Here is a 24,577-nt window from a genome sequence, read left to right as displayed (position 1 = left end):
GTGTGCACATCTATTACACACAGCCACACACATCTTTTTCTTTCCCCAAAGCCAAGAGCTGTTTACAGCACAGATCAAACACTACTTTCTCCCACAGACCCTTCTGGGACCTGCCCCAGCACTTCAGCACAGCACACCCAGCCACTTCAGCTCTCTCTCTGACTGGGGCCACTGCGGGGGTGGTTGGTCTGCCCTGGCTACAATTCTGAATTTTTACCTTCTTTTTTCTTTGAACCACGTTTTAGGGCTAGGGAGTGTCAGGGAGAAAGGGCCCCCTCGGGGATGAAGGGTCTCCTGAGGGAAAACGGGTCCCCTGAGGGAGTAAGGAGTCCCCTGAGGGAGGAAGGGGTCCCCTGAGGGAGGAAGGGGTCCCTTGAGGGTAAAAGGGTCTCCTGAGGGAAAAGGGGTCCCCTCAGGAAGGGGTCCCTTGAGGGTAAAAGGGTCTCCTCAGGGAAAAAGGGCCCCCGCGGCCACTCTCGGCCCCGGAGCTCGCCGGCCGCCGCCTCACCGCTTTCCGCAGCGGGTTCCGGCACCGCCCGCCTCCCCGCTCGGCGCCGCGGGGCCCAGCACCGCCCGCCCGCCCGTCCCTCCCCGCCGCCGCCGGCCCCCGCCGCGCTCCGCCCCCGCCGGGCGGCCTGCAGCCGCCGGATGGCGCCGGCCCCGGCTGCCGGGGCGTCTCTAAAAGTCTCGGGGCCGATCCCGGCGGGCGCAGAGGGGCTCGGGGTGTTTTGTCGGTAAGCGGAGGGGTGGTCCCGCTGCGCTGCCCCGCACCGGGAGGGGTGTGTGTGTGTGTGTGTGTGTCTCTCGCCTCAGGCTCTGCGTCGTCGCCGGGATGGGGCGGGGGGAACAGGCCGTGACTGTTGCCAGCCGGGTGTAGTGGGGATGGTCCGAGCGTACCGGGAAATAAACCGGCAAAATGTCAAACTGCGAAGCCTTTTGCCCGGCCCTGGCATGGTGGGAACCTTCTCCGGGATGTGTTTCCCCGGGCTGAGGGGGAGGGGTCAAAGACCCCTTTCCTCCTGCGCTTAAATCAACAATGTCTTCATCAATGAATGTCTTCAGTGTCTTCCAGATTACAGTCGTTTCCATTAACCCTCTGGTGTTTGCCCCACGATCGACATCTCACGGGCGAACAAGGCTTTTGGGCCTGTAGTGTTTGTTCGGTGAAGGTAAAGTCCAACCCAGCCCCTTACGTACGGTTGTTTATCAAAGTCAGCATCAGTTAATGACGGAAAGGTTGGATTAGGCTAAACCAAGAGTCATTCTGAGGCTGCTGAAGGGCTGTGTGACAGGCTTGTCTGTAAAAAGAGCTGTCAGCAGAACTGGGGATCCTGAACCGAGAGTGTAGTGCTAGAAACGATGCAGAATTTGTGGAAAGAAAACCATGAAAGGATGTTTTATTCTGCTTCTCCTCTTTTTTATTTTGTCACTCCAGGAGTGTGTCTACCCCCAGATAGGTGGGAAGGCCACTTCCAGTGGTGACTGCCATTATGGGCGTGGTGGAATTTGGGATTTCAGGCCCCACTGTGGCACTGTTAGGTCCGTGCTGTTCTGCTCCAGGGAGAAAGCCAGAGCATGTGGCCCAGACAACACTAAAAAAATTAGTCTCTGTAATGTAGGTGAATCCTGAGACAGTGAGAGAAACCGTAGTTGTACCATTAAATGTGTAAAACAAACAAAAAACCCCAAACCAACCCCCCCCCCCCCCAACCTTAATTCTGTGGGGACTAGCTCTTAACAATTTATTGACATCATAGGAAGTTGTGTGTTTTTGATGGGTCTTCAGTCATCTTCCTGAATGGTTTTGTTACTGTGTTTCTTGGCAGCTTTTTGAATGATTTTTGTATTGCATCCATAGAAGAAGCATTCTCATGTCATCTTCAGAGACTTTATAGCAATGGTGTTTTAGTACTACATATTATTGGCAGATTTAGCTTCATTAATGCATCAGAAAGATATAGCATAATCTGTCATAAATAATCCATAATCAGGCTATTCCCTTTATGTTACTGATGTATTCCAGTTGACGGACTTGTGGTCACTTTGTACAAGCTAATTTAATCATTAGGTCATATTGGTTTTTCCATTTGATAAGGCTTGGATGGGGTTTGAATTGATAGACAGGGTGGTCTTAGAAAAGAGCTGACACGATCGTCATTTTTTAAAGCAGAGTTACTGTTCACAAATGTTCTTCAAGTTATTAAGTTTCAGTGACTACAGAGACTAAACAGTGATTTTAGTAATAGTTTCCTAGGAGGCTAATAATTTTCTGCTCTTGTAAAACTTGCACTGGTATGTTAGTCTATTTGATATGTTTTTTCATGGCCAATGTGATATCTTTCTGTGTTTACTTTTTTTTTTTTTTATTATTTTTTTTATTCCTTTCCCTTTGCTTCAGGTTGAAAAGATGGGAAACGCAGAAAGCAATGCCTATCAGAATCACCTTTCCAGATTTCTTCCTGAGGAGCAGTCTGACATTGATGGAGTATTTGATACCCTATCAGGATTAAGTGGCTCAGCTGGAGCAAAAAATGGCAAAGCTACAAAGAAGACTGTGACTCTGGCAGCACTACAGGCAAGACAATCTATTATTCCTGATATGTCTGGAATGTAGTGTATTGAACATAATTCCAGAAAGAAGCTAAAGTTGTGGTGATAGTTACTTTTTAAGGATTGCTCGTCTTGATTTAATACTTAGTGTTTTGTGGCAGGATGGGTTTTTAATTTTTCTTACAGTTTAACACAAGTAGTGACTTTCAGATTTTTATTTATCTCTGAAATTGCACTGTTGGGTCAGTTTGCAGCTTTACTGATTCTGAAGTAAGTTGGGATGTATGAAAATATTTTTATAGAAACCTGAAAAATGGGGAGAATATTATTCTTCCTGGTGTCTATAGTGTGTGATTATTTACAGATTTTCTTGAGAAACTGGTCACAAAGTCAGTTTATATTTGGTTATATCTTTCTCCCTCGGTTGCATCACCATCTGTAATCTTTTCACTTGCATTAAAAGAAGATAATTCAGTTTTGCTTGATTAAGCTGTGGCTCCCTGTTTTAGCTAATTAACGTTATGCTTTCTGATTAACTTTGCATTCATTTTCTAATCAAGAAAGAAGAGGAAAATGATTCATTGCAATACTTGATAACTTCAGTTAGACAGGAACCAAGTAGCCAAATGAATATAGTATTAAAAGTGCTTTTTTATATATGTTACACAGTTAAAAGAATCAAATTAAAACTCAATGAAAGGAGCAGGTTATTTTAATGTATTTAGCAATGCATCTGCATACAGACCAGCTTTAACCTTTCTCCAGCCTGGCTGTTTATGAGCTATCACCAGTTTGGAAACTGGTGCTGCTGCCCAGCTTTTCAGCCTGCACTGGGTTTGCATGGCAAGGTTTTGGTAGCTGGGGGGCTACAGGGGTGGCTTCTGTGAGAAGCTGCCAGAAGCTTCCCCCGTGTCCAACAGAGCCAATGCAGCTGGCTCCAGGATGCACCAGTCGCTGGCCAAGGCCAAACCCATCAGTGATGGTGGTAGCACCTCTGGGATAATATATTTAAGAAGAGGGTGAAAAAAAACACAACTGCATAACTGCAGCTGGAAAGAGAACTGAGAATATGTGAGAGAGACAACTCTGCAGGCACCAAGGTCAGTGAAGAAGGAGGTCAGGAGGTGCTCCAGGTGCCAGAGCAGAGATTCCCCTGCAGCCTGCGGTGCAGCCCATGGTAAGGCAGGCTGTGCCCTGTGCCCACGGGGGTGCACGGTGGAGCAGATCCCCACCTGCAGCCCAGGGAGGACCCCACGCCGGAGCAGGGGGGTGCCCACAGGAGGCTGTGACCCTGTGGGAAGCCCTCGCTGGAGCAGGCTCCTGGCAGGACCTGCGGACCCGTGGAGAGAGGAGCCCACACTGGGAATGGTTTGCTGGCAGGATCTGTGACCCTCTGGGGGACCCACGCTGGAACAGTCTGTTCCTGAGGGACTGCACCCCGTGGGAGGGACCCACACTGGAGCAGTTCATGAAGAGCTGCAGCCCATCGAAGGACTCATGTTAGAGAAGTTTGTAGAGGACTGTCTCCCGTGGGAGGGACCCCACGCTGGAGCAAGGGAAGAGTGTGAGGAGTCCTCCCCCAGGAGGAAGGAGCAGCAGAGACAACAGGTGATGGACTGACCAGAGCCCCCATTCCCTGCCCCCCTGCACCGCTGGGGGGTAGGAGGGAGAGAAAATCGTGAGTAAAGTTGAGCCCAGGAAGAAGGGAGGGATAGGGTGAAGGTGTTTTTTAAGATTTGGTTTTATTTCTCATTATCCTATTCTGATTTGATTGGTAATAAATTAAATTAATTTCCCCCAAGTCGAGTCTCTTTTGTCTGTGACCAGAGTTGGTGAATGATCTCTCCCTGCCCTTATCTCGACCCATGAGCCTTTTGTTTTATTTTTCTCTCCCCTGTCCAGCCAAGGAGTGGAGTGATAGAGCAGCTTTGGTGGGACCTGGTGTCCAGCCAGGGTCAACCCACCACACAGCCCTAATACATCCATAGACCTGGTTATTGGTGTCTGTTATTTGATCGAGACCTCGAAGAAGTTCTCTTTCTAGCTTTGCCCCTAGATCAGTGTGATGCTTGATGAACATTTGTCTTTTCCCTTCCTGCCTTTTTGTTTGCCAACATAAAATCTTTTGAAAGGCTGCCAGTAGGTGCCTAATCCCTTAGTGCAGGGACTGCTGCAGTGGCATGCCTGCCTCATAGGTGTCTGCCCGTGCCTGAGCTAGATTGATACGTGGCAAATTTGATCTGTCAACAGTCCAGTAACGTTGATGAGGCCCACGCATAACCTCATGTACTCTGCTTAGGCTCAGTGCTTTACTAGAAGGAAACTACGTGGCTTCTGGATCAGAGCAGGCTCCACTGCATAGTTTGTAAAGCAGGTAGAGCAGGTATCTCTAGATACTTTGCTGAAACCATTTAAGACATGGAATCTAAACTGTCAGAGGTGTGGGTTTGTTAGATGTTCATTAAAGATTCTCTTTTTGCAGTCCTTTTTTGCACCCCAGGTCTACTCACTGAAATAGCTATAAGCCTAACAAAACTGCAACAAAGTTAGTGATGGGTGGGAAATGGTAGGGAGTAGGTAGGTAATACTGCAGTGTGAAGTAAAAAGCCCTTGAGTATAATGTTTTTAATTATGTACCCTGCTGCTTGTCTCACTTCAGGCTCACGTAGCACTTTTAGAAAACCTCTTAAAGAGAGCTGTACCCCTTTTGATCATCCCTCCCTCACTGTGAAGCACTCTAATGTGGGAGACTGTGGCTGATAGTTCTGCTTCTACTGAAATCAATGGGAGTTTTACCACTGACGTCAACAAAAGCAGGGTAGAGCTTGGCATATTGGATCTCGCCCTATATACACAGCAACAGCCATTAACATCAAATAGGAACAGCCCTGCTGGCTTCAGTAGGAGTGGTGGTGAGCCAGCAATAGATTGGTAATAGCAGCTCCACTGAATAGAGCTGGAGTGCTTTTACACAGGTGGAGCTCCACTGATTGCAGCACAGTCCCCACTGGGCTACACCCCTGTATATAAGAGTCAAGTCAAGTGTTCAGCAAGTTATGCACAATGCTTTGCACAGTGAAGACGCTGTGTAATCATGTCCTAGTGTATGGATGTATTTTAGATTATTTGTTTTTAAACCGTGTAATTATCTTGAACACTGTGAAAGCTTCTGGAATCCAGAATCAGATCTTTCCCGTGGTGTTGTGATATATGATGATCTATACCGGTTAGATTTCAATTCAGAAGGCCAGTCATGCAAGTTAGATGAATAGGTTTTGATTTTGACTCTCTTAACATCAGGGGTGCCTCATAAAAATCAGGTGATCTCAGTTTTGTTCCATGATTGAGTTAGATGTTGCTATGCAAAAGAAAACTTCTCAGAATTGTTTCTACATGTGCATGTAGGGTTAAACACATTGCCTGTATTGTCTTGAGGCCAAAACCAAGATATGGAAAAAATTTTACTTTTTCTTCATTTTTAAGTATTGCTATCAAAAGCAGAGTTAAAGCACAACTTTAAATGTTGGACTGGCAGAGATGTAAACCTTTACAAAAGAGTTATCATATAGAAACCTTCTGCTAATATCCTGTTAACACTTTACAGTGTTGAGGTTTTTTTAAACTCCATGGCATTTGTAGAAAAACAGTATCAAATCACTAAATAGTATTGGAAAGGAGCTACTATAAAAATAGAGATTTTTTTTTTTTTTCTTGGAAAACCAGTCATTTCACAAAAGTTTGTTGCTGATGGTAGGTATTTGGTATTGAAATCCTTCATTCACAGTGGTATACCTCAACGCAGGTTAGCTGGAATTTATTAGTTATTCTTCATTTGTAAAACATATTCTTTGCTCTTTTTCTCATTGTAGGTGTATATGCGGGAGCCGCTACCAGAGCAAATGGTTGGCCGGTTATACAACGGAATGAAAAGTATTGACCTGGCTGGGAAGTCATCAGGGCCAAGTGAACAGATTACTAAGGAGCAGTTTGTAATTTTTATGTCAGACCTCCTAAAAGGGAATGCAGATGAGAAGATTGCCATAATAATGAGATTGATCTCCAAGGCAGAAGGGCCTGTGAAGGGCAGACAAATCCAAGAGGTAAACAGGCAGTTGTCTGTTGGGGTAGGTAATTTGAAGGTAATCTTTAGAGCACAAGATTCAGAACAGGGATTCCTGACTTTCATGGTTTTTTATTCTCTTTACCACTAACTTGCTGATCTGGGACAAACAATGTAGACAAACCAGGTTGTCTGGGGTGACCATTTTATTTAAGAAATGCCAAAATAGTGATGTTTTAACCTTTTAAGTTCACAGAGGATCTGATCATGTCTGTAGTCCACGTACTGAGCTACAGGAAGGAACTGAAAGGTTGGAATTTGGAGAGTACTAGGGATTCTGCAAGTGGAGCAAAGGCTCTGGCTTCTCAGCTGCTATCAGAATTGAAGCTTGCAGGTAAGCAGCACTGATGTAGTATATCCCAGAATGGCACAGAGCTCATGTAATCACTGATCTCACAAGAAGTTTTCTCTTCAGGTCACATCTTTGAATTTAAATGGCAAGACCAGTATTTCAAACCTAGTGTTTTGTGAATTACTTGGGAATTTTATTTGTTTTACCTTGCCATCTCTCTCTCCTAAATTCAGGAGAGCTTTGGTTTGAGGTCCAAATTTAAATAGACATGAAAAGTTATTTGTCATCAAACATGTCTATTTTACAAATACCTGACTTGCAGGTGGTAGCCATTTAGATGAATGTGCATCTATTTATGACCGTACGTCCTTTTACAAAACACAGCTTTATCTTTGCACTGTTGTAATAATAGATTTTTCTGTTTTGAAAAAAACAACTCATAAGTTGTAACTAGGAGTCCACGCTTCTTAATCATGACAGCCCAACCAATGGATGTCACAGGCAAATGTTTCTCAGCTCTGTGCATGTATCTGCTTAATGCAGTTGACAGTTTACTGTTGCTGGCTCCTTTCATGTGTGGTTTCATGTCCATTAAAATAATGGAATATTGTGTTTACACTTAAAAATTGACTAATTATTTTCCAGACTGGGAGACTTACTACTCTTCTTGTGTGTCTTATTATTTAGATGGGACAAAAGCTGTGGGTCCTCAGCTGATGGAGACAAATTTTGATCAAAATGTCATTGAGGATTGGGTATATCGAGTTCCACAGATCTCAATTTTCCTCAGTGTTGTTATCAGGCAAGGCCTCCATGTTCTGCATTCTCTCCCAGACCAAACCAAAGACATACTCAACCTGGTTCCAAGCTGCAAAGGCATCAAAAGAAGAGGACTTGTCAGTCTCTTTGACATCCCATCCATCATATACATCAACTCCCATCTGCCTGCAGAGCTACAGCACAAGTGGCAGCTTTTGTTTTCTTCTAGGCTTCATGGAGAAAGCTTTTCACAGTTATGTGGGCATATAGTAAACAAAGGTCCTTGCCTAGTGATCTTACAGGACTTAGATGGTTATATCTTTGGTGGGTTTGCATCTCACTCCTGGGAGGTGAAGCCACAGTTTCAAGGTAAAACTCACTTTTCTTTTTCTAGTATGTCATGGCCCTGGTAAACATTGCCTATTCTGTACAGGTACAAGAATCCTGTCCACTTAATGGATACTGTCATTTTACTTTCATGACACACAGTATTTCTTGTACTTCCAAGTATATTTTCCTGTGGCAAAAATAAAATGTATTTTATTTTTAATATATTTTATACATTTTATTTTTGTATATTTTCAAAAAATATAACAATACATGCCAAGTTATTCCTGCTTTGTACCCAGTCTGGCATGTTACTGAGTAATGTTTATAGTTCGTCTGTTATTTGATAAGACTTTTAAAATTGCAGGACTTATTGATCAAGGAACAAGTTTTCTTTTCAGTGAAATCTGTCAGCACCTGTAGCTGTATAGGTTGAAAATGAAATGAAAATGAAGGAAATACAGCAGAGGTGATGAATTAGAGTTTAAAGAGGCTGTCCAGCAGGTGGCAATCTTCCATCTCAGAACAGCTGAGCCAAACACCAGGTGACGCCTCCTGTTGCCATTTGTACACACTGTCTTTGTTTCCCTTTTAAAATCCAGCAGCAAAAGGGTCCTTTGGGCAGGTTAAACCTTTTGTTCCCTTGAAACCTCTGGGAAAGGAGAGGGGTTTTTTGTAATTCTTTGGAAAGAACTTCTGTGATGTCTGTCCAAAAAAAAGAAATGATGGACTGGATAATCTGTCTTGCTGAAAATCCTCACATTTAAAACTCAATTCCTGTGTTTAATTAGTATTTGATAATTACCACTTCAGTCAGTTAACATAAAGTTATGTTACACTGATTACACAACACTTTCTTTGTATTTTTTCCTGGTAGAATAACACATATAGCATACTAGACAATCACACCACAGGTCCCTCTGAATACCAAACTGGACATAATGAAAACTGTACTCTAAATCATTGGCACTAAACTGATCTGTGTGTCAATATAGTCAGAACTGAGGGTGTCTGCACTCCTATCAGTTTGTACAGTCCAGTGGTTGGCCAGTTTTAGATGATACAATGCAGGCCTGTGATAGGTGTGCCCTTACATAGTAATGTAACATAGTAGTCATGCCTCTGACTCTGCCCTTGGTCACAGCCATATAATCACATTGATTTCTGTGACCCTGCACAGAGTTAACTGAGAATAAACAATAGGTCTAGATCTTGATGAGAGATAGGTATTGGCTTTCTGAGATTGCAGCTGCTGTTTTTCATTTATTCAGCTGCACTTCTTCAATACTTTTTTCCTATCCTATTTGTAGTCAAGTTATTGCTTGGCCAGTTGTCTGACCTCAGATACTTTTCTGTTTACAGGTGACAACAGATGCTTTCTGTTTTCTGTTTTCCCTTCTCTTGCTGTATACACATACACAGGGTATAATGACCACTACATGTATTTGAACCATGGCCAACAAACAATGCCAAATGGACTTGTAAGTATTAAGAAATTAAATTTGGAAATTGGATTCGTGGCTGGTATTCAGAAGTGTTTTGTGTTTTTCACTTCTTTTACTGTGAGCAGATTTATTTCACTTATTCACCGAGGAAGTTTTCTGACCCAAGTAGGTGGGCTTTATGTAGGTTAGATGAGATTTATGGAGGTTCTGGGAAGAAATCTTTTTGCCAAGTTTGGTTATCACGCAAGCCCTTCTAGCAGTCCTTCCTGTTGTCTGGAATAATTGCCTGCGTGTACCCACATTACTGAAGCAGCACAAGCTAGCTGATATATGTAATTGAGGATCCTTCCACTGGCTATTCTCACTGTCACACTAACTGCTTTTTGAATTATGGAAGGCTGAGAAAGCCTAGCAGACTTAGAGTACAAGAATTGCATGTAGGTTGAGTTCTCCAGATACAGAGGAGTTTCTACAGAGCTACAACACATAGCCTATTTTGAAAAGTGCCTTACAGTTTTGTGGCATTATGTGCCCATAACTTTGGGAATGCCAGCAGTCTGGATTAAATTTGCTCTAAAGAAAGCAAACAACAGCAAATTACATTATTTGTTTGTGTACTTTTCTAAATGGAAAAAAGGCAGCAAAACTGAGCACTTTCACCCCGTTTAAAATTGAACTGTTAGTCAATAAACAAAAGCCAATGAGTTGAATTTGTGGCATAAGACGCGGCTGAAGTACTTGCAGATACTGATATTCTGTAAAGTGTAGATGGAGGGCAGTATCACTCAGGTAAATTCTTGTTTGTCTTCAGGAAAACTGGATGTTGGTACAGAAACCCAAGTTCACTCAGAATACCCTTTTTCACCTACCCATAGAAGTGTGCCATAAATACAGAAAATAACAATTTATATTATAGGTTTCATAACTTGCCCGGTCTGTTTTACATGCACAGCAAGTGTTTAGTGTGCTGCTTTGCTTCACAGGGTATGGGCGGACAGCACGAGTACTTCGGGCTCTGGATAGACAGTGACTTTGGGAAGGGACACAGTAAAGCAAAACCTCGATGTACCACTTACAACAGTCCCCAGCTGTCTGCGAAGGAGGATTTTGCACTGGATGCCATGGAAGTTTGGGCAGTGGGAGACCTCCCTGAAGGTGCAGGGGTAAGTGAACCTGCGAAATTGTGTCCTGATGGGAACAGAAAATTTGAACACAAAACTTACAGTTGCAGTTTTCTGATCAAATGCTGTCTCTCCATTGTAATGAATAACGTTTTCTTTAACTGGCCCTGTGGTGCCATACATAGTGGAATTATTGAGGGTGCCAACAAGGAAGAACATGAGGAGCCGTGAGGTGATAGTCAGAAGAACAGTACTTCATGCTGAATTTCAAAAGGCCTTTCTGATATTGAGGAATGGTCTCCAGGAGGAACCTCCTTGGAGGGGTTCAGTAAAACCCAGTGTTTGTAAAAGAGAAAGCAAGCACTGGAAGCTCACAAGTAAAGCCTAATCTATAGTTCAGGAAGAGAATCCAGAAGATTTCTTTATCAGTAACTTTAAATTTACAGTTGTTTTACAGTAAATTTTTATGAACAGATTTATGCTAGTCTTTCTGCACTTGGTATATTTCTGGGAATGAGCAGGAGACCTCTTTCCAGTCTCCTCTGTCCCTGTAATTTATTCTCTTATTAAAGTGTCTGGTCTGGCACAGTTTGGTGGTGTGTTTTTTTTTTTTTTAATTTTTATTTCTTTTCATACTAAATTCATGTGCCCTGTCTGCTTACTGGACACATAGCCCTCAAGAGAAACAGAACAAATTGTTTACAAAAAATGCTGAGTTCTACTTGAATTTCTTCTTCTTCAAAAAAAGTTCACATCTACACTTCATACTGAGCTCAAGTTAACCAGGCTGTTCTGGCTGACCTGTAACCTGAATAAACTTGAAATAGTCCGTTGTCATCTTAGGAAAAGTTTATGGCTATTTTGTGTAACTGCAGAAATAAAAATCATTTGAGGTATCCCAGTAAGTCTTAAATGCTTTACTTGGAAGGTACGTATGAGTCATTGTGACAAGCTTACAAGCCAGATTACTTGTGGACTTTCAAGTATGTCCCTTTCGTGTAAGCCTGATATTGATTCATTCATAATGACCTTTTAAACTGATGATGTTTTATTCTGTTTTGAAGATAAAAGGTAAGAAGAGCATCCTGGATGTAGATCCTGAGGCTCAGGCCTTATTAGAAATGGTTGGAAAACCTCGTCAGAGCGCAGGTCTACGAGAACCCATTGAAGAGGACGATGATGATGATAACTAAAAGAATCACAGTAACATAAAAAAACTTTTTTTTTTTTTTTTCCTGCACCTGAGTGTTTATGTTCCTTGGATAGGATATTTTTTCCTCATTTTTTTTCCTTACATTTACCTAATTTTCAGGGGCAAAGCTTAAGCCTCATACTTATGTAATATTTAGGTCCAATACAGTATCCTGCCTGATAGGTTTTGTTTGGGGACAACAGAAAAATTAACTAGGTCCTTAATCATTAGACATCTCTAAGTTCTAGCCGAATATGAATTTGCTAGCATTCCTGATAAATCCTGCCGGCATACAGAATTAAAACCAAAAGAAGTTATTGACAGTAGGTCTTACTGACTTGGGAAATTGATGTGTATTTATGTAAAGACTGTTCAAGACACTGATTAAGGCTTATACCTCAACTGCACATATTTATTTGCATGCAATGAAATTAGTCAGCGAAGCTTGTAAATTGTAATGATGTCTTACACTGGTAAACATAGAATAGTCCACGTGATTCCATATGAAAGATGCTATTAATTTGCATTGCTTCAGTTAAAGCATTAAATTTCATGTTTTCTAAGTCAGATTTTTCAGCAACTGACTATATGGGCTGTAAGATGTCCAGACCAGCATCCAGTTTTATAATACTACACTATTCCTTAGTGCATTTCACTTAAGATGTTTCAGCATAAATTTGTCTATTGCTTTTTAAACTTAGTAGGACAGAGCCATTGGAGTCATTTGGCCATATTTAGCCTAAGAATGGGCCATACCCCCAGCAGAAATTCTCTAGGGAAGGTACCTTCTTCAGTAGCCTCACTTGAGACTGGAGCAAAAGATCAGGCTTTAAAAAGGATTAAGAAGTGTCCTCAGTTAATTTGGAATAGTATCTGGAGATACCTTGTAAAAAAAAAAAAAAAAAAAAAATTAGGGTTATGTCTGTAGCATGTTTAAGGAAGGCTACTGTGCACTTCTTTTCCACGTAACGAATCATTACTGTATTATGGAAAAAACCACCCACAGTGTGAAACGTAACTAGTTGGTTGGGGTTTTTGCTGTTTTGTTGGCTGTTCACCAGTCAACACCAGTTTTGTCAGGTCTCTTACACTCAGGGCTTTTTCTACTTGAATCCGTTCGCGTTTGTTAGTAATTATTAGTTTGACCTAGCTAATTCTATGTATAATTAACTTGTCAAAAATAACCCTAATTTCTACCAGGGACTCTCATTTCTAACTCAGCAAACTGTATTTGGTTGTTAGTATGTATGACTGTCAGTCTTTCTCCTCTTAAGGAAGAGGACTGGATCAAAGCCCCTTTGTCCTAGCATGAGTTCATCTTCCATGCAGGTTAGAGCAAAAAATGTCTTGTACCTTCTATAAAACTACTGCGATTCCTGGTCATGTGGCTTTCCTTCAATGCTTTTCCTTAACATCTTCTTGTATGTGGTCTTTTTTTTTTGCCATGTGATGTTTTTCATAGGGAGCCAGATTTGAATATTCTGAATAATCTGCACTTGTGCCTTAATGTAGATCCCATTTTTTAAAATTTTGTTAAACAGTATGAATTTAGCCTTGAAAGGAGAGCATGAAGAAATCACTCCAGCCAGACAGCCTAGGACTCAACTGTGCATTCTGTATGCTGCCTGAACTTGTGATTTGGCATATATGCTGTCTGTTCCAGTATGGAGTATGCTGTGAAAGGCCTGAGCTAATGCACTTTTATCTTGTATTTGCTTAGATGAACCAGATAGTCTCCCAAGTTTGTAACACATAGAAAAAAATGTAAGCATTAAAACAATTACACTGATACTTTTGTATAATTTTTTTCTCTGTATATTTTAATAAGAAATTTAAATGGTACAAAGTAGGGAGTGCTATGTAGACAGCAAGTACATGATGCTCTCTAAGTGTGGTGATGCTGGCTTCTATTTTAGCATTCTCAGACTCTCACTGTAAGTCCTAGAGGTATTCTTCCCTTAGGCACTGACTAAGTATACTAAATACTTGAAGTGGATGGCATACAGGAATGAGATATAGTTGAATTTCTGCAGTTACACATAGAATAAGCAAATAGACTTTCTTTTCTTCCCATTACAAGGCAGAGACTTTTCTCTGAGGACTGCAAGGATTTAAAGAACATAGTGAGCAGACACCTTTGCAGACTATGTCTGGGGAGGGTAAATTGCACAAAGCTACTCTTCACCAAAAATATTTCAGTGGCCATGTTTTCACTGATTTAAAGTAAGTATCAGTATAGCTGGTTCTTTCTAGGCTGTGAATCCAAAATGTAATCCTGTCTAAACATCATCATCACATTTTGACCTCTGAAATTCTGTTTTTTGACAAGTCTGTATCTGAGATTCTTCATCTTCACTTTGAAGTGAGTGTGTTAAGCTGGGGCAAGAAAACTGACGCTATGGCACTTTTAGCAAATGTATCAGTGAAGCATTATTTACTAGGACACTACTGATGCAACCAGCAGATGGGGTTGTTCAAAACTGTTCTTTAAATGTAAGCGATTGGCTTGGAAAAGATTCAACTCTTTTTTTTTTTTTTCCTAATGATTAAGCAATCTGTGCTTTGTGTTCATGCATCTAAAAATGTCCAGAAAGTATTTGTTAGCAGTGGGCTTAGCTATGATCTAAACATCTCTCAGTCAGTTTTATGCAGCTGTTGATCCAACTGCAAAGCTTACCATCCCTACTAGGTACGAGTCATCTTTATTTTCATGTGCTTGTGAAAGTGAGTCCCTTCCCCATTAAATCCATCCACTACTGTGCATCAGATCAGATCAACCTTCTGCTTTGCTACTATTAGTCACATATGTACAAAAAAAAAAAAAAAATCACTGCAGAGTCCAGCAAAAGCTGACAGAGTGCAGAGCCGAACTGCCAACTCTCAGCTGTGTTTGACATCTCCCCACAGTTTCCTTGAGAGTCTTGCTGAATAATGACTAGATATCTGGGAATCTAGAAGCACTATAGATTGATTATAGGAAAAGAAGTGCTAGTGAAGGCAGGTCTTTTCCCTTCTTCTAATTTAATATAAAAGGATGGGCCTAAATCAAGAGTCTCATTCAGATACTTGTTAGTAACATTTTAAAATGTAGATTTTATTAATAAAAATCATTTTGATTTAAATAAATAAAATTTCAGTTTATGCACAATAGATTTTTCTGTACAGGTGCAAAACTCTCTTATTTTGTCTGGGACTATCTCAGCATTCTTGACATAAAGATCAATGTTATAAAAATATACCTGATCTTGGTTCAAAACAGAAGCTGCTCCGGTGGTTTCTGTAGACAGCTCAAACAGCTTAGGTAGAGCGTGTGGAAGGAAGAGATGCTGGCGTAAGGAGGACTGTAGGCACAGGTTCATTTGAGTATCTTCAGAAAGGATGTGTGGCATCAGAAAATGGCGCTTTCGAATTATCCAGCATCACAGCTCCGTTCCAAGCGTATCTTTAGAGGAAGTTTGCATCAGTTACGACATCCCTTCGCCTGCTTCGGGCGGCAGCAGTGTTTTTCACAGAGTTTGACGAACTCGGACACAATAAAAACAGAGGAAGCCAGTCCGGTGAGAAACAGCAGGTCTGCGAGGGGAAACGGAGCGGAGATGAGCACAGCGGCCGGCTGGATTCTGTGCTGGGCAGGAACCCCCAGCTATGGGTCCTCCTGCAGTAGGCACTTGTGCTGGTGTAACTCCATAGGAGAACGGCCTAGCTATGCTTTTGCTAGCTGTAGAATTAGAGAAATGACTGCGGTAGACAAGGAATACCTACCATAGGTGGTACAGTCCACTTAATGGGTGGGAAGCTTTATGTTAATTATTTGGGATGACTGAACCCTGCTCCTGGCAGCATGCCTCATGGAGGTGCAGTACAGTGCAGTGTGGTAGCATTTGCTTAGAGTGATTCAGGTGGTAAAATATGCATTGCCTTTCAGCTGGGCAGTGTGCACCCTGCTTCTTCAAAGTGGAGTGACTGCATAATGATCCTGGATAGATTTATGTAGACAAATATCATAGGGAGCTCGTGGGAAATCTTGGCATGTCTCCATTTACATGAATTTATGTGCAGTAAATCAAAATTCAAAACCTGAGCTAGGATAATATCTTTACATTCTGCTACTCTTTGTGTATAGCTGTGTGTATGTATAGGTACAGGAGCTGTTGGTTGACTTTCCCTACCAGCAATCTGTTGGGAGCTATCACGTAACAATTTGGCAACCATTTCATCTGCTTTTTAAAGTAGATTTAATGAAAAATAGACATTATTTATTTTGCAACTTACCTAGCACTCCTAAATTCTCTGTCTGGAAGATCTTTTGCAATGGAGGGACGTATATAACAGCCAGCTGTCCCAAAAATGACCCAAGCACAGAATACAAGAACATGCGGTTTCGAAAAAAGCCTATTTCGAATATCAGCTTTGTCTAGAGAAGGGGGTGGGGGGGAAAAAAAAAAAAAAAAAAAAAAAGAGAAATGTAACATTTTCCAATCTCCTGTTGGAACTTGAATGTCAGACTGTTTCTTTGCATGTAAACTCCATTACATTTTGAAGTTACATGAATGCCAACTTAGGCAGAACTACATAGTTGAAAGTGTAGTTGGAGTTGAACTATGATGGATAACTTTATAAATAAAGATTATAAGAACTGTGCTGCTTTAAATGACATTTCAAAGCCCCTTCCTATGCAAAATACTAATGTTCTAATGTTTATGTTAGCTTTTTGCTGACAGAGCGATCTCACCTGAGAGCGGCATGTCAGGGCATTGAAGAGGTCAAAAAACACAAAACAGGTAAAAGTCATTGTTGTGGTTCGAGGGGTTATGCCACTTTTTGGATTCTGAAAGCACATGTGAAAATTCAGGGGTTGGTTAAGCTTTGCAAAAATATGTCAATTCAACAGATTAATTAAATATTCCCTTTAATGATCCCAGTCAATTCAAAGGATAATAAAACAAAGGAATAAAACTAATTCTAACCATTATAGATAGCATTAATTTCTCTCTGCTAATTGTTGACATTATGATCTTATCAACCCTGTTTTAAACCAATGTGGGATTTGAATAAAGAGTATTCTAAATTAAATTACTTAAACTGTTATAGTAGCAGTCACTATTTATTAACAGCAATCCATAGTACTAATGTACTTGGTATTTTCTACTTACATAGAAATCTAGAGGTGAAAAGCACCTTAAAAGCATTGATATATCAGGTAATAGATTTCCCATTCTAGATAGGAAGCTCCAAGTTAGAGACAACACAGGAAGGCAGAGGCAGAGCTAGGAGCTGAACCTGGTTTTGTAACTCCCTTCCCCACTGGACGTATTTCAGAAAGTCCACACGTACTTCCAAAATTGCCCTTCACATTGTTCTCCACCCTGAGGTAAACAAGATACGATTGCAGATTTTCCTCACCTCCTTCCAGAAGACAAAGAGGGTTCCACTGATGATAATTATAGCTGACATGAAGATTTTCAGGATCAAAGATCTGCTGAGTATAGTATCCGTGATACATCGGGGTGGTTGTTTGATAGTATCCCTATCAACAGGTTCAACTCCCAAGCTGCCTCAAAGAGAAGCAGAGAGATGTGTTTAGTTAATTCTTTGAAGTACGGCGTGAGAGATATCAGTATTCTGGCAGGGTTACACAAGGCCCCGAGTGTATCTGAGACACCTATGACAAAGGTCTTTTTTGCATAATGAGCTGTGAAAATGATATATTAGACTATTGTGCATCATACTGGTATCCCATCCCAGAGGGAGAGCTAGCTGTGAGACTGCGGCCAGCATTTCTTCCATGTTGTGAAAGTAGTAATTGTAATTAGCAGCAGTGGTAATCAGCAGGAGGATAAGGATCGCAAGTCATGCGATTCCGGGGTATAGACCCCTGTATATACCCGGTATTCCCTTGCCAGTCAGACCTGCAGGGCTGCTAGCAGGTGATGCACCCAGAATAACAGACCTTTCCAAGTCAAAAAGTGGAACAGCTGTTAGGCGATTCCACCACAGAACAGAAACACATAAAACCTCAAGTCAACCTAAAGAAAATGCTCTTGGAGGGACCGGGAGGACACAGAAGTACAGCTTGTCTTATCTAACCACCAAATGCATTGATAAGAAATCATAACAGCTTGTGTTTCTAAGCCAAATTCAGACATATTAAAACCAAGAATATTTTGCTCATTTGACTCTTCCATACCTCTGGGCTGGTGGCCCATCCATGATGATGTTGATCCATAAGATCTGCATAGCGTTGAGTGGATTTGGTAGGTTGAGCACTGTTGACAGAGTAATTAGGCTCAAAGCTGAAATGCTCCTGCAAAGCACAGAAGAACATTATTCTGCACGGCCTCACCCAAAAGGTGCTTTCACTGCAATCAAAGAAAACAGGAACTTACGTGCTCAACTGGAACCGGACAAAATTTTTTATGTTGTAAAATATTCCTTTTCCCTCTTCTATTGCATTCCTGGAAGAGAGAGGAGAGTTTATTGAATGACTATTACTGACCCTATTTCACATTGAGCTTCCATGTGACACTCAAAATACAAGTTGTCTTCTCTAGCACTTATTTCAGTTGAAATTCAGATCCCAGCTTAGGAGGAGGACACCAGTGCAGCTTCTCAGTTAAAATTACTTTATCAGAACTAGTAGATCTGAAAATCTGGTTCATACGGCCAGGTTTTGGTTCACAAAGCAGGCGTGTGACCTATTTATATCCTCACTTTACTCTGCCTACTCTGTCCCTTGTTACAAACCAACAGAGCATTGCAAATTATCTTAACTCTGAGCTTCCTGGATGAGGCAGAGGGCACAAGTTATGATCTACCCAGACTTCTAGGCGCTTTCAAATCCCCGGTTAGCTACAGCAATGAGAAACCAGGGCTTTCGGATGAAAGGTAGCTTTGTCACCACCACTTGAACAAAAAAGTCATTGCCGTGTCTGCAACTGAAAGTGAGCCAGGCCCACACCAGGTATCTCCACTTACTGCCTGTTGACTTACATGTCCTGTGTCTTGCATCATTCCCAGGGCTAGACGCACAACAGGCTTGTTGGAATGCACAGCCAGAAAGTATCTGAAGTAAGAAAGTGTCTGATACTAAGGAAGTCACTAAACCTACATTACTGTTGAGAAGTCATCGTCCACGAGAATCATGTTGGCAGCCTCTTTGCTGACGTCTGTACCAGCTTGTCCCATTGCAATCCCAATGTCAGCAGATTTAAGGGCCACGGCGTCGTTAACACCATCTCCTGTCATGGACACAATGGCACCAGCCCTCTGCAAAGCCTGTGAGAGTGGAGAGGTGAGAGGCTCTGAAGCCAGAAGATAAGTAAATCCTGTTGGCAATCACAGGATTTGCACATAACATTGACAGAGCAGAAGTGCTGTGTGACTTTGAGGGTAAAGCAGTCTCAGCAGCCCAGGGAGGACAAAACTCAGAGCAAGAATTAAGAGACTGGATTTTCAGGAATGTAGGGCATCTCACAACTCCAGCAGGAATTAGAAGAGGAGAGTAAAGTCCTCAGAAATAATTCTCCTGGTATTATGCTTGCAGATACCTCACTAGTGTCTCTCAAAAGGCCCAGGCCAGATCTGCAAGAGAAATGCTCACATCTTCAGTTCAAATAATGCCAGTGCTCCAGCTTGGGTTTTATGGTCCTTTAGTTTGAGCTGATCCTGCCTTGCAAGACCAGGCGGTCTAGAGAACTGAGCTTCCCCCACCCCTTATATTTGGTTTTTGTGAGGCATACAATGGGGTTTAGAGGCTCTTAGTACCTTTATGATTTTTAGTTTGTGCTTCGGACTTGTTCTGAAGAAAATGGAAACCTGAAAAACAAAAAAATACAATCTTGTATTAGATGGATACTGTTGGAAATAGGCCTTGTTTTTGTAATCAAAACCATTACATTTTTGACAGTGGATGATAGTTCTGCCTCTGCCAACTGGTCCAGCTCTTCCCCAGACATGGCTTTCAGCTTCCCATTGCAGAGACCAATATTCTGTCCTGCAAAGAAAAGCCCAAAATGAGATCTGCCCATCAGCTCCTGAAAAAGCCAACTATTTCCTGACTCAAAGAATAGAGGCAGCAGTAAAAGAACTTACTGGGAAATATATCTGAACCTAGGGCGTCTGACAGGGCACACAGCTCTGGCTCTGAGCTGGGCCGGTCACCCTGTCCTTTCTCAACTGGAATTATGGAAGCAATACAGTACCCAGAACTGGAGCGGATACTGAATCTGTCACACTCTTCTCTGCTGCTTGCTCTGTGTATTTCTAATGGCAAAATGCAAAAATGGGAAACATAGATACTCGGGCTCCAAACATTAGTGGAATCTATAATCCCAGCAATGCCATCTGTCTCATTTAAGGGTCTTACACTGAGATTTTGCCATTTCTGGTACTAAAATAGTGGAATTAAGTTACTGAAATTTGGCCCATAGTTCATAGCTGCTCTGTTACTGCACTTAATATGATTTGTTTCAATGGAAAAGCAAGAACTCAGTGGCATTTAAAACCTCTATTGCACACAAAAAAGAATTATAAAGTTGATTATTAAGTGATGTAACATTCGGCTGATTTGACAGACATAATATAGACCCACAGGAAAGAAGTTAAATTTCCTACCTATAGCCACAGCAGTTTCCAGAGCATCTCCTGTTATCATCTTTACTGATACACCAGACTCAAAAAGGACTTGAACAGCTTCTCTCACTCCAGCCCTTGGAGGATCAATTATTCCGACCAGACCTAAAAATGTTAGTTTGCCAATTTCTGGACCTGAAGCCAAAGCAAGTACTAGAAACAGAGGGGGAAAAAAGAAGACAAAAGTAAATTATTAGCAACGTGTTTCTATACACTAAAATGAACACTTAGATGAGATATTAGATTACCAGTTTTCCAGCAGAAAAAAGTCATTAAAACTGGATCTTTAGTCATTATATTCAGATCTTATATAGACACAAAAATTTTGTCCACTCAAATAATACTAGCTTATGTGAATCAGAGTATTTCTGTTTCACACTTTTCTCTTAGAATTGATTTCTTTCTAATTTAAATCTGTCTACCAAGCCTTCCCTAAATGCAGATGGATTAAATTGGGACAGTGCAGTGCTATGCCAGACACTGTTAAACTACTGTTAACCAATAGTGTTCCTGTAAAAATGGAAACTTTATTTTTTTTCCAGTCTAAAAATGTGGAATGTAAATACAGTCAAACCAGTGAAACTTCCATCGTGTAAACATCAAGGCTCTGAACATTTTGTTTCTGTTCTTGGTGCTTATCCGTATCATTCAATCATTCTTAAATCACTCAAGGACATTTTGCCAGGGGTTCATGTCAGAGTTACTTTGAAGATTGAATCACAAACTTGCAGCAGCTGCTGGAGCTAATCGCTTTTCTTCAGAGCAGTAATTTGCCATTCACAACGGCAGATGATTCAGATATTGTAAAGCAAGCTCCTTACATGAGTTACTAACCGCAAGACACAGGGCTGGAGAGTATGTACATTAACTATACCTCCTTCCAGACCCAGCGGCCAAGACTTGTTCTCATCTACCTACAACCTGGGAACATGCCCAGGAGATGGTGCCTTTGCTGCTGTGTGAAAGTCAAAAAGATATTTCTGCAAGGATGTTCCTAGTGATGAAGGAAACGACACGTGTATAAAATCTTCTGTGGGCTGTGCACCGACATGCAGTCAGGATCAAAGGAGATTGTTAGATTTGGTGCTAATAAAGAATTGAACCAAACTTCAAATAAAAATCTTGGTGCCTAAGTCCACGTTGTGAACCCCTTTCAAAGTTGCTTTTTGTTGCTCTTGAAACAGCTTCCCCAAAAGCAAAACTTGGCTGAGCAGTGCTTAGATCGGGTTCAGCGCCAAGCTTTTCAATGCAACACTCAGGCTGTATCCCAGGCAATCGCAATGCTCCACGGAAGAAAAACATTCACCATTTACAGCGCTTATCTCCAGCTCCTTTCAATCTCACTAGTTTAAACCCCACAAAAAAGGATTGGTGGAAAGCAAGCAGTGAGCAGACCTAAGACATGGCCCTTGGCAAACTCTGACAAGTATTCTGAAGAGATCATGCAAGTGATGCTGAGCCTCTGTCCATCCTAGCCAAAACAGAGCGGGCAAGCATTAGGCCATGATAGGCTGTGAGCTTAAGGGACATAGACAGTAACGACTGACCCCGTAGACCTGAGGAACCCATTCGTTTTTCTTCCTGCTGGTAGAAGGCTTTCTGCTGGGGTGTAAGGGATAAGGAGATGCCACCGCTGTTGTAAAGAGTGCAATATTGAATAACTTCTTCAAATGCTCCTTTCATAAAGTAAATATCTTCCTGATCCTTTAAAGTGAGGAGATAATATACTTTATAAATAAAATAAAATAAAATAGCACATTTTAAAAATACTGATAATGCATAAGGCTTTACATCCTAGGTAAAAAAGGTCTTTTATTTGCTCTTTTACCTGTTTTGTAAAATGCCCAGGTGCATGCATTATTTATAGGATGTCATATTTTTGCTCTAGCCATTTTTCGTGTTCAGCCATCACAGACAGAATGGTAATGAAAAGGTTGGTGAGTTTTTAAACTGGAGTACAATATCAGCCAAAATCAGCTCCTTAACCTGGTAAGGGAAAAATGGCCAACATTTTCTTCCAAACATTGTATCTTTCTTCCCCTGTCAATTATCTCTGAAAAGTTTTTGTTTTCCTGCTTAAACCACTATATGAAAAGCATTATCTTCTCCCATTCAAATATAGCTTTACAAGCTAAAATTACACCCAAGTAGGGAATTTTGAGGTTTGTTCGGTTTTCTCCTGATATAGTTAACTTCTGAAAACATTATTTGCTAAAGAGATACCATTTCATGCCCATTGTCGAGGTGCACAATTAGAAACACGAAACCAGCCAACACCACTGTTTGCTTTACCTGAGGTTTCAGTGTGCATTTCACAGCCATCCATTTCTGTTCAGAACTAAATGGAATTTCCTTCTTTCTTACATAAATATCTTTTATGTCAGCTAATTCCATCTAAAGTAAGGTAAAACAAAAAGAGCACTGTAATGCTGAATACTGCCAAAATGTGCATATATTTTCCATATTACAAGTGCTGACTGTTGACCCCGGACTTCCAGGCAGTCATATACCACAGAGTTCAAGAGAAAGCATGGGGAGAGTAAAACTCATGTTTCAAACCCATCTTCTCCTTTTGGTGCCCGATATGGTATAAATTAAACAGGAGTCTGAAGCTTGATTCCTGTTGACTTTTGCAAGACCTGGGGAGCTGCACTGCTGTCTTGGTGGGGCTTTGGGTCAGAGGAGGCTCAAGTCCTTTCCCTAAACCTATGGCAAAGCAGTGGGCAGAGCAGATTTCTTCCAGCCCAAGCTCAGGTTCCCCCACCTCGGTTATTTCCCAGCCACCCTACTTGAAAGAAAAAGGAAAATTGCAAATAACTGAATGGTCAATCGTGAATGTAGTTTCAAATTATTTTCTGATGAATTCAACTCAAAAAGCAATTCACCCCAAGAAGACTGCTCAGCTATGAAGTATGACAACCCAAATCGATACACGCCTGCTTCGTCAGCATACGTGGATGCTCTAAGTGAAGTGGTAGTGAGCAGAAATAGCTCCCAGTCTCTCTCTCCTCGAGCTCCCACCAAACTAATAAATAAATAATAACAATAATAAAAAATAAGAGACAACCTCCCTTGTATATTGATACTGTTTGGCTACTGAATGGCGGAGCAGATGGAAGATTTTAATTTAGCATTTAGGGAAATAAAATGTCATTGTTTTACAAAAAAAACATCATGGTTTCACTATTAGATTAATCGGCTTTAAACCAGGAGGTAAGAACAGATGCTTTCAGGTGCACCATTTTATCAGGCACCTTCTGTGCTTTACAGCCCACCTGAGGTCTGGGGACCGCAGGCTACATAATGCTGATTAGATGATACCTTGAGGCATTTTACAGCCCTCTGCATGTTTTTTAATGTATTCACTATTCATGAAAAAATACTGTTTTACATAATCGTGACTATAAAAAATTAAAAGCCAGTAGATGACCCAAATTGGAGATGACCTGCCATGCTTTCTAGTATAGCCTGTTCTTGCTCATTTTTCACTCTCGTCTTGCTCCTGAACTCTTAATTGGCGTATGCAGAAAATATTAAAAAGGCAGTCCAGGGTGAGCCTGAAAGAAATCCATTATTCAGTGTAATTGCAGAGATTAACCAAGCAAAACAATTATTACTGTTAGCACAGAAGCTCAGGGAAGGTGTTTGTCCGTGACAAAGAGGTTTATACAGGAGAGGCGTACATCTATGACCTTGGGGGAAGAGACAAGGAAAGACTAAAAACAGTCTGGGGACTTTAAAGAAGTCTGATCACTGTTGTCAGAACTAACAATTCTGGCTTTTTTTTTTTTTTTTAATTTCTGGAAAATTTTAAATCTTAACAATCTTACCTTCATTGCAAGGGCAATGAGAGCTCCTTCTGTGGGCTGTCCCATCACACTATTTTTCCTAATAATGGCATTATTGACTACACAGCCAGCCTAGAGAAAGGGACATATTTACATGGTTTATTTTTTTCATAACTAATTTAAGAGCTTTTTCATCTCTTTAAATGAAATAATGAAAGATTGGAGAATAAAAGCAGCCACAGCCCAAAAGATGTGCTATTCCCCTTAGCAGCATCTCTTGAGATCAGTTCTTGTGCTTTCTAAACCCGCTTAATCCATAGGATACACCAATATTTTGGTAAAATGTTATGTT

General features: G+C 41.2%; 2 protein-coding genes across 4 annotated transcripts in view; one reads left to right on the top strand and one right to left on the bottom strand.

Moving 5' to 3' along the window:
• The first annotated feature begins 611 nt into the window (after nucleotides 1–611).
• Nucleotides 612–13,597, top strand: MEAK7 (MTOR associated protein, eak-7 homolog). Of its 3 annotated transcripts, XM_042797530.1 has the most exons (9): nucleotides 612–734; nucleotides 1,063–1,169; nucleotides 2,399–2,575; nucleotides 6,420–6,650; nucleotides 6,860–7,004; nucleotides 7,650–8,090; nucleotides 9,411–9,529; nucleotides 10,477–10,656; nucleotides 11,679–13,597. In XM_042797530.1, exons 3-9 carry the CDS (start codon nucleotides 2,408–2,410, stop codon nucleotides 11,805–11,807), a joined length of 1,413 nt encoding a protein of 470 aa, XP_042653464.1. In that variant the 5' UTR covers nucleotides 612–734; nucleotides 1,063–1,169; nucleotides 2,399–2,407; the 3' UTR covers nucleotides 11,808–13,597. The 3 variants fall into 3 exon arrangements, with proteins under 3 accessions (XP_042653464.1, XP_042653465.1, XP_042653466.1); XM_042797531.1 differs by lacking the exon at nucleotides 1,063–1,169; XM_042797532.1 differs by lacking the exons at nucleotides 612–734; nucleotides 1,063–1,169 and adding an exon at nucleotides 2,139–2,292.
• A 731-nt stretch (nucleotides 13,598–14,328) lies between these two features.
• ATP2C2 (ATPase secretory pathway Ca2+ transporting 2) overlaps nucleotides 14,329–24,577 on the bottom strand; it is a 28,101-nt gene continuing 17,852 nt past the window's right edge. Inside the window, exons 15-27 of the mRNA XM_009970509.3 lie at nucleotides 24,268–24,357; nucleotides 22,730–22,831; nucleotides 21,985–22,141; nucleotides 20,420–20,590; nucleotides 19,702–19,799; nucleotides 19,571–19,621; nucleotides 18,915–19,081; nucleotides 18,193–18,261; nucleotides 17,994–18,110; nucleotides 17,210–17,357; nucleotides 16,539–16,634; nucleotides 16,079–16,220; nucleotides 14,329–15,379 (exon numbers count right to left, since the gene is read on the bottom strand). Of these exons, the coding sequence (XP_009968811.1) occupies nucleotides 15,267–15,379; nucleotides 16,079–16,220; nucleotides 16,539–16,634; nucleotides 17,210–17,357; nucleotides 17,994–18,110; nucleotides 18,193–18,261; nucleotides 18,915–19,081; nucleotides 19,571–19,621; nucleotides 19,702–19,799; nucleotides 20,420–20,590; nucleotides 21,985–22,141; nucleotides 22,730–22,831; nucleotides 24,268–24,357 (1,521 nt within the window). The 3' untranslated portion in view covers nucleotides 14,329–15,266. The remainder of the gene's footprint in view (nucleotides 15,380–16,078; nucleotides 16,221–16,538; nucleotides 16,635–17,209; nucleotides 17,358–17,993; nucleotides 18,111–18,192; nucleotides 18,262–18,914; nucleotides 19,082–19,570; nucleotides 19,622–19,701; nucleotides 19,800–20,419; nucleotides 20,591–21,984; nucleotides 22,142–22,729; nucleotides 22,832–24,267; nucleotides 24,358–24,577) is intronic.

Source organism: Tyto alba, unplaced genomic scaffold (genome assembly GCF_018691265.1).
Source record: "Tyto alba isolate M040663 unplaced genomic scaffold, T.alba_DEE_v4.0 Super-Scaffold_26, whole genome shotgun sequence".
In the NCBI taxonomy this organism is placed as follows: Eukaryota; Metazoa; Chordata; class Aves; order Strigiformes; family Tytonidae; genus Tyto; species Tyto alba.
The sequence above is the reverse complement of the archived record's forward strand: the minus strand, read 5'-3'. Positions and strand labels throughout refer to the sequence as shown.

Coding starts and splice junctions, on each gene's coding strand:
- MEAK7 (XM_042797531.1), top strand. CDS start 2,408: ATGGGAAACGCAGAAAGCAATGCCTATCAGAATCACCTTTCCAGATTT. Junction 8,091..9,410: donor GGTGAAGCCACAGTTTCAAG/GTAAAACTCACT, acceptor TTCTGTTTACAG/GTGACAACAGATGCTTTCTG. Junction 9,530..10,476: donor AAACAATGCCAAATGGACTT/GTAAGTATTAAG, acceptor TTTGCTTCACAG/GGTATGGGCGGACAGCACGA.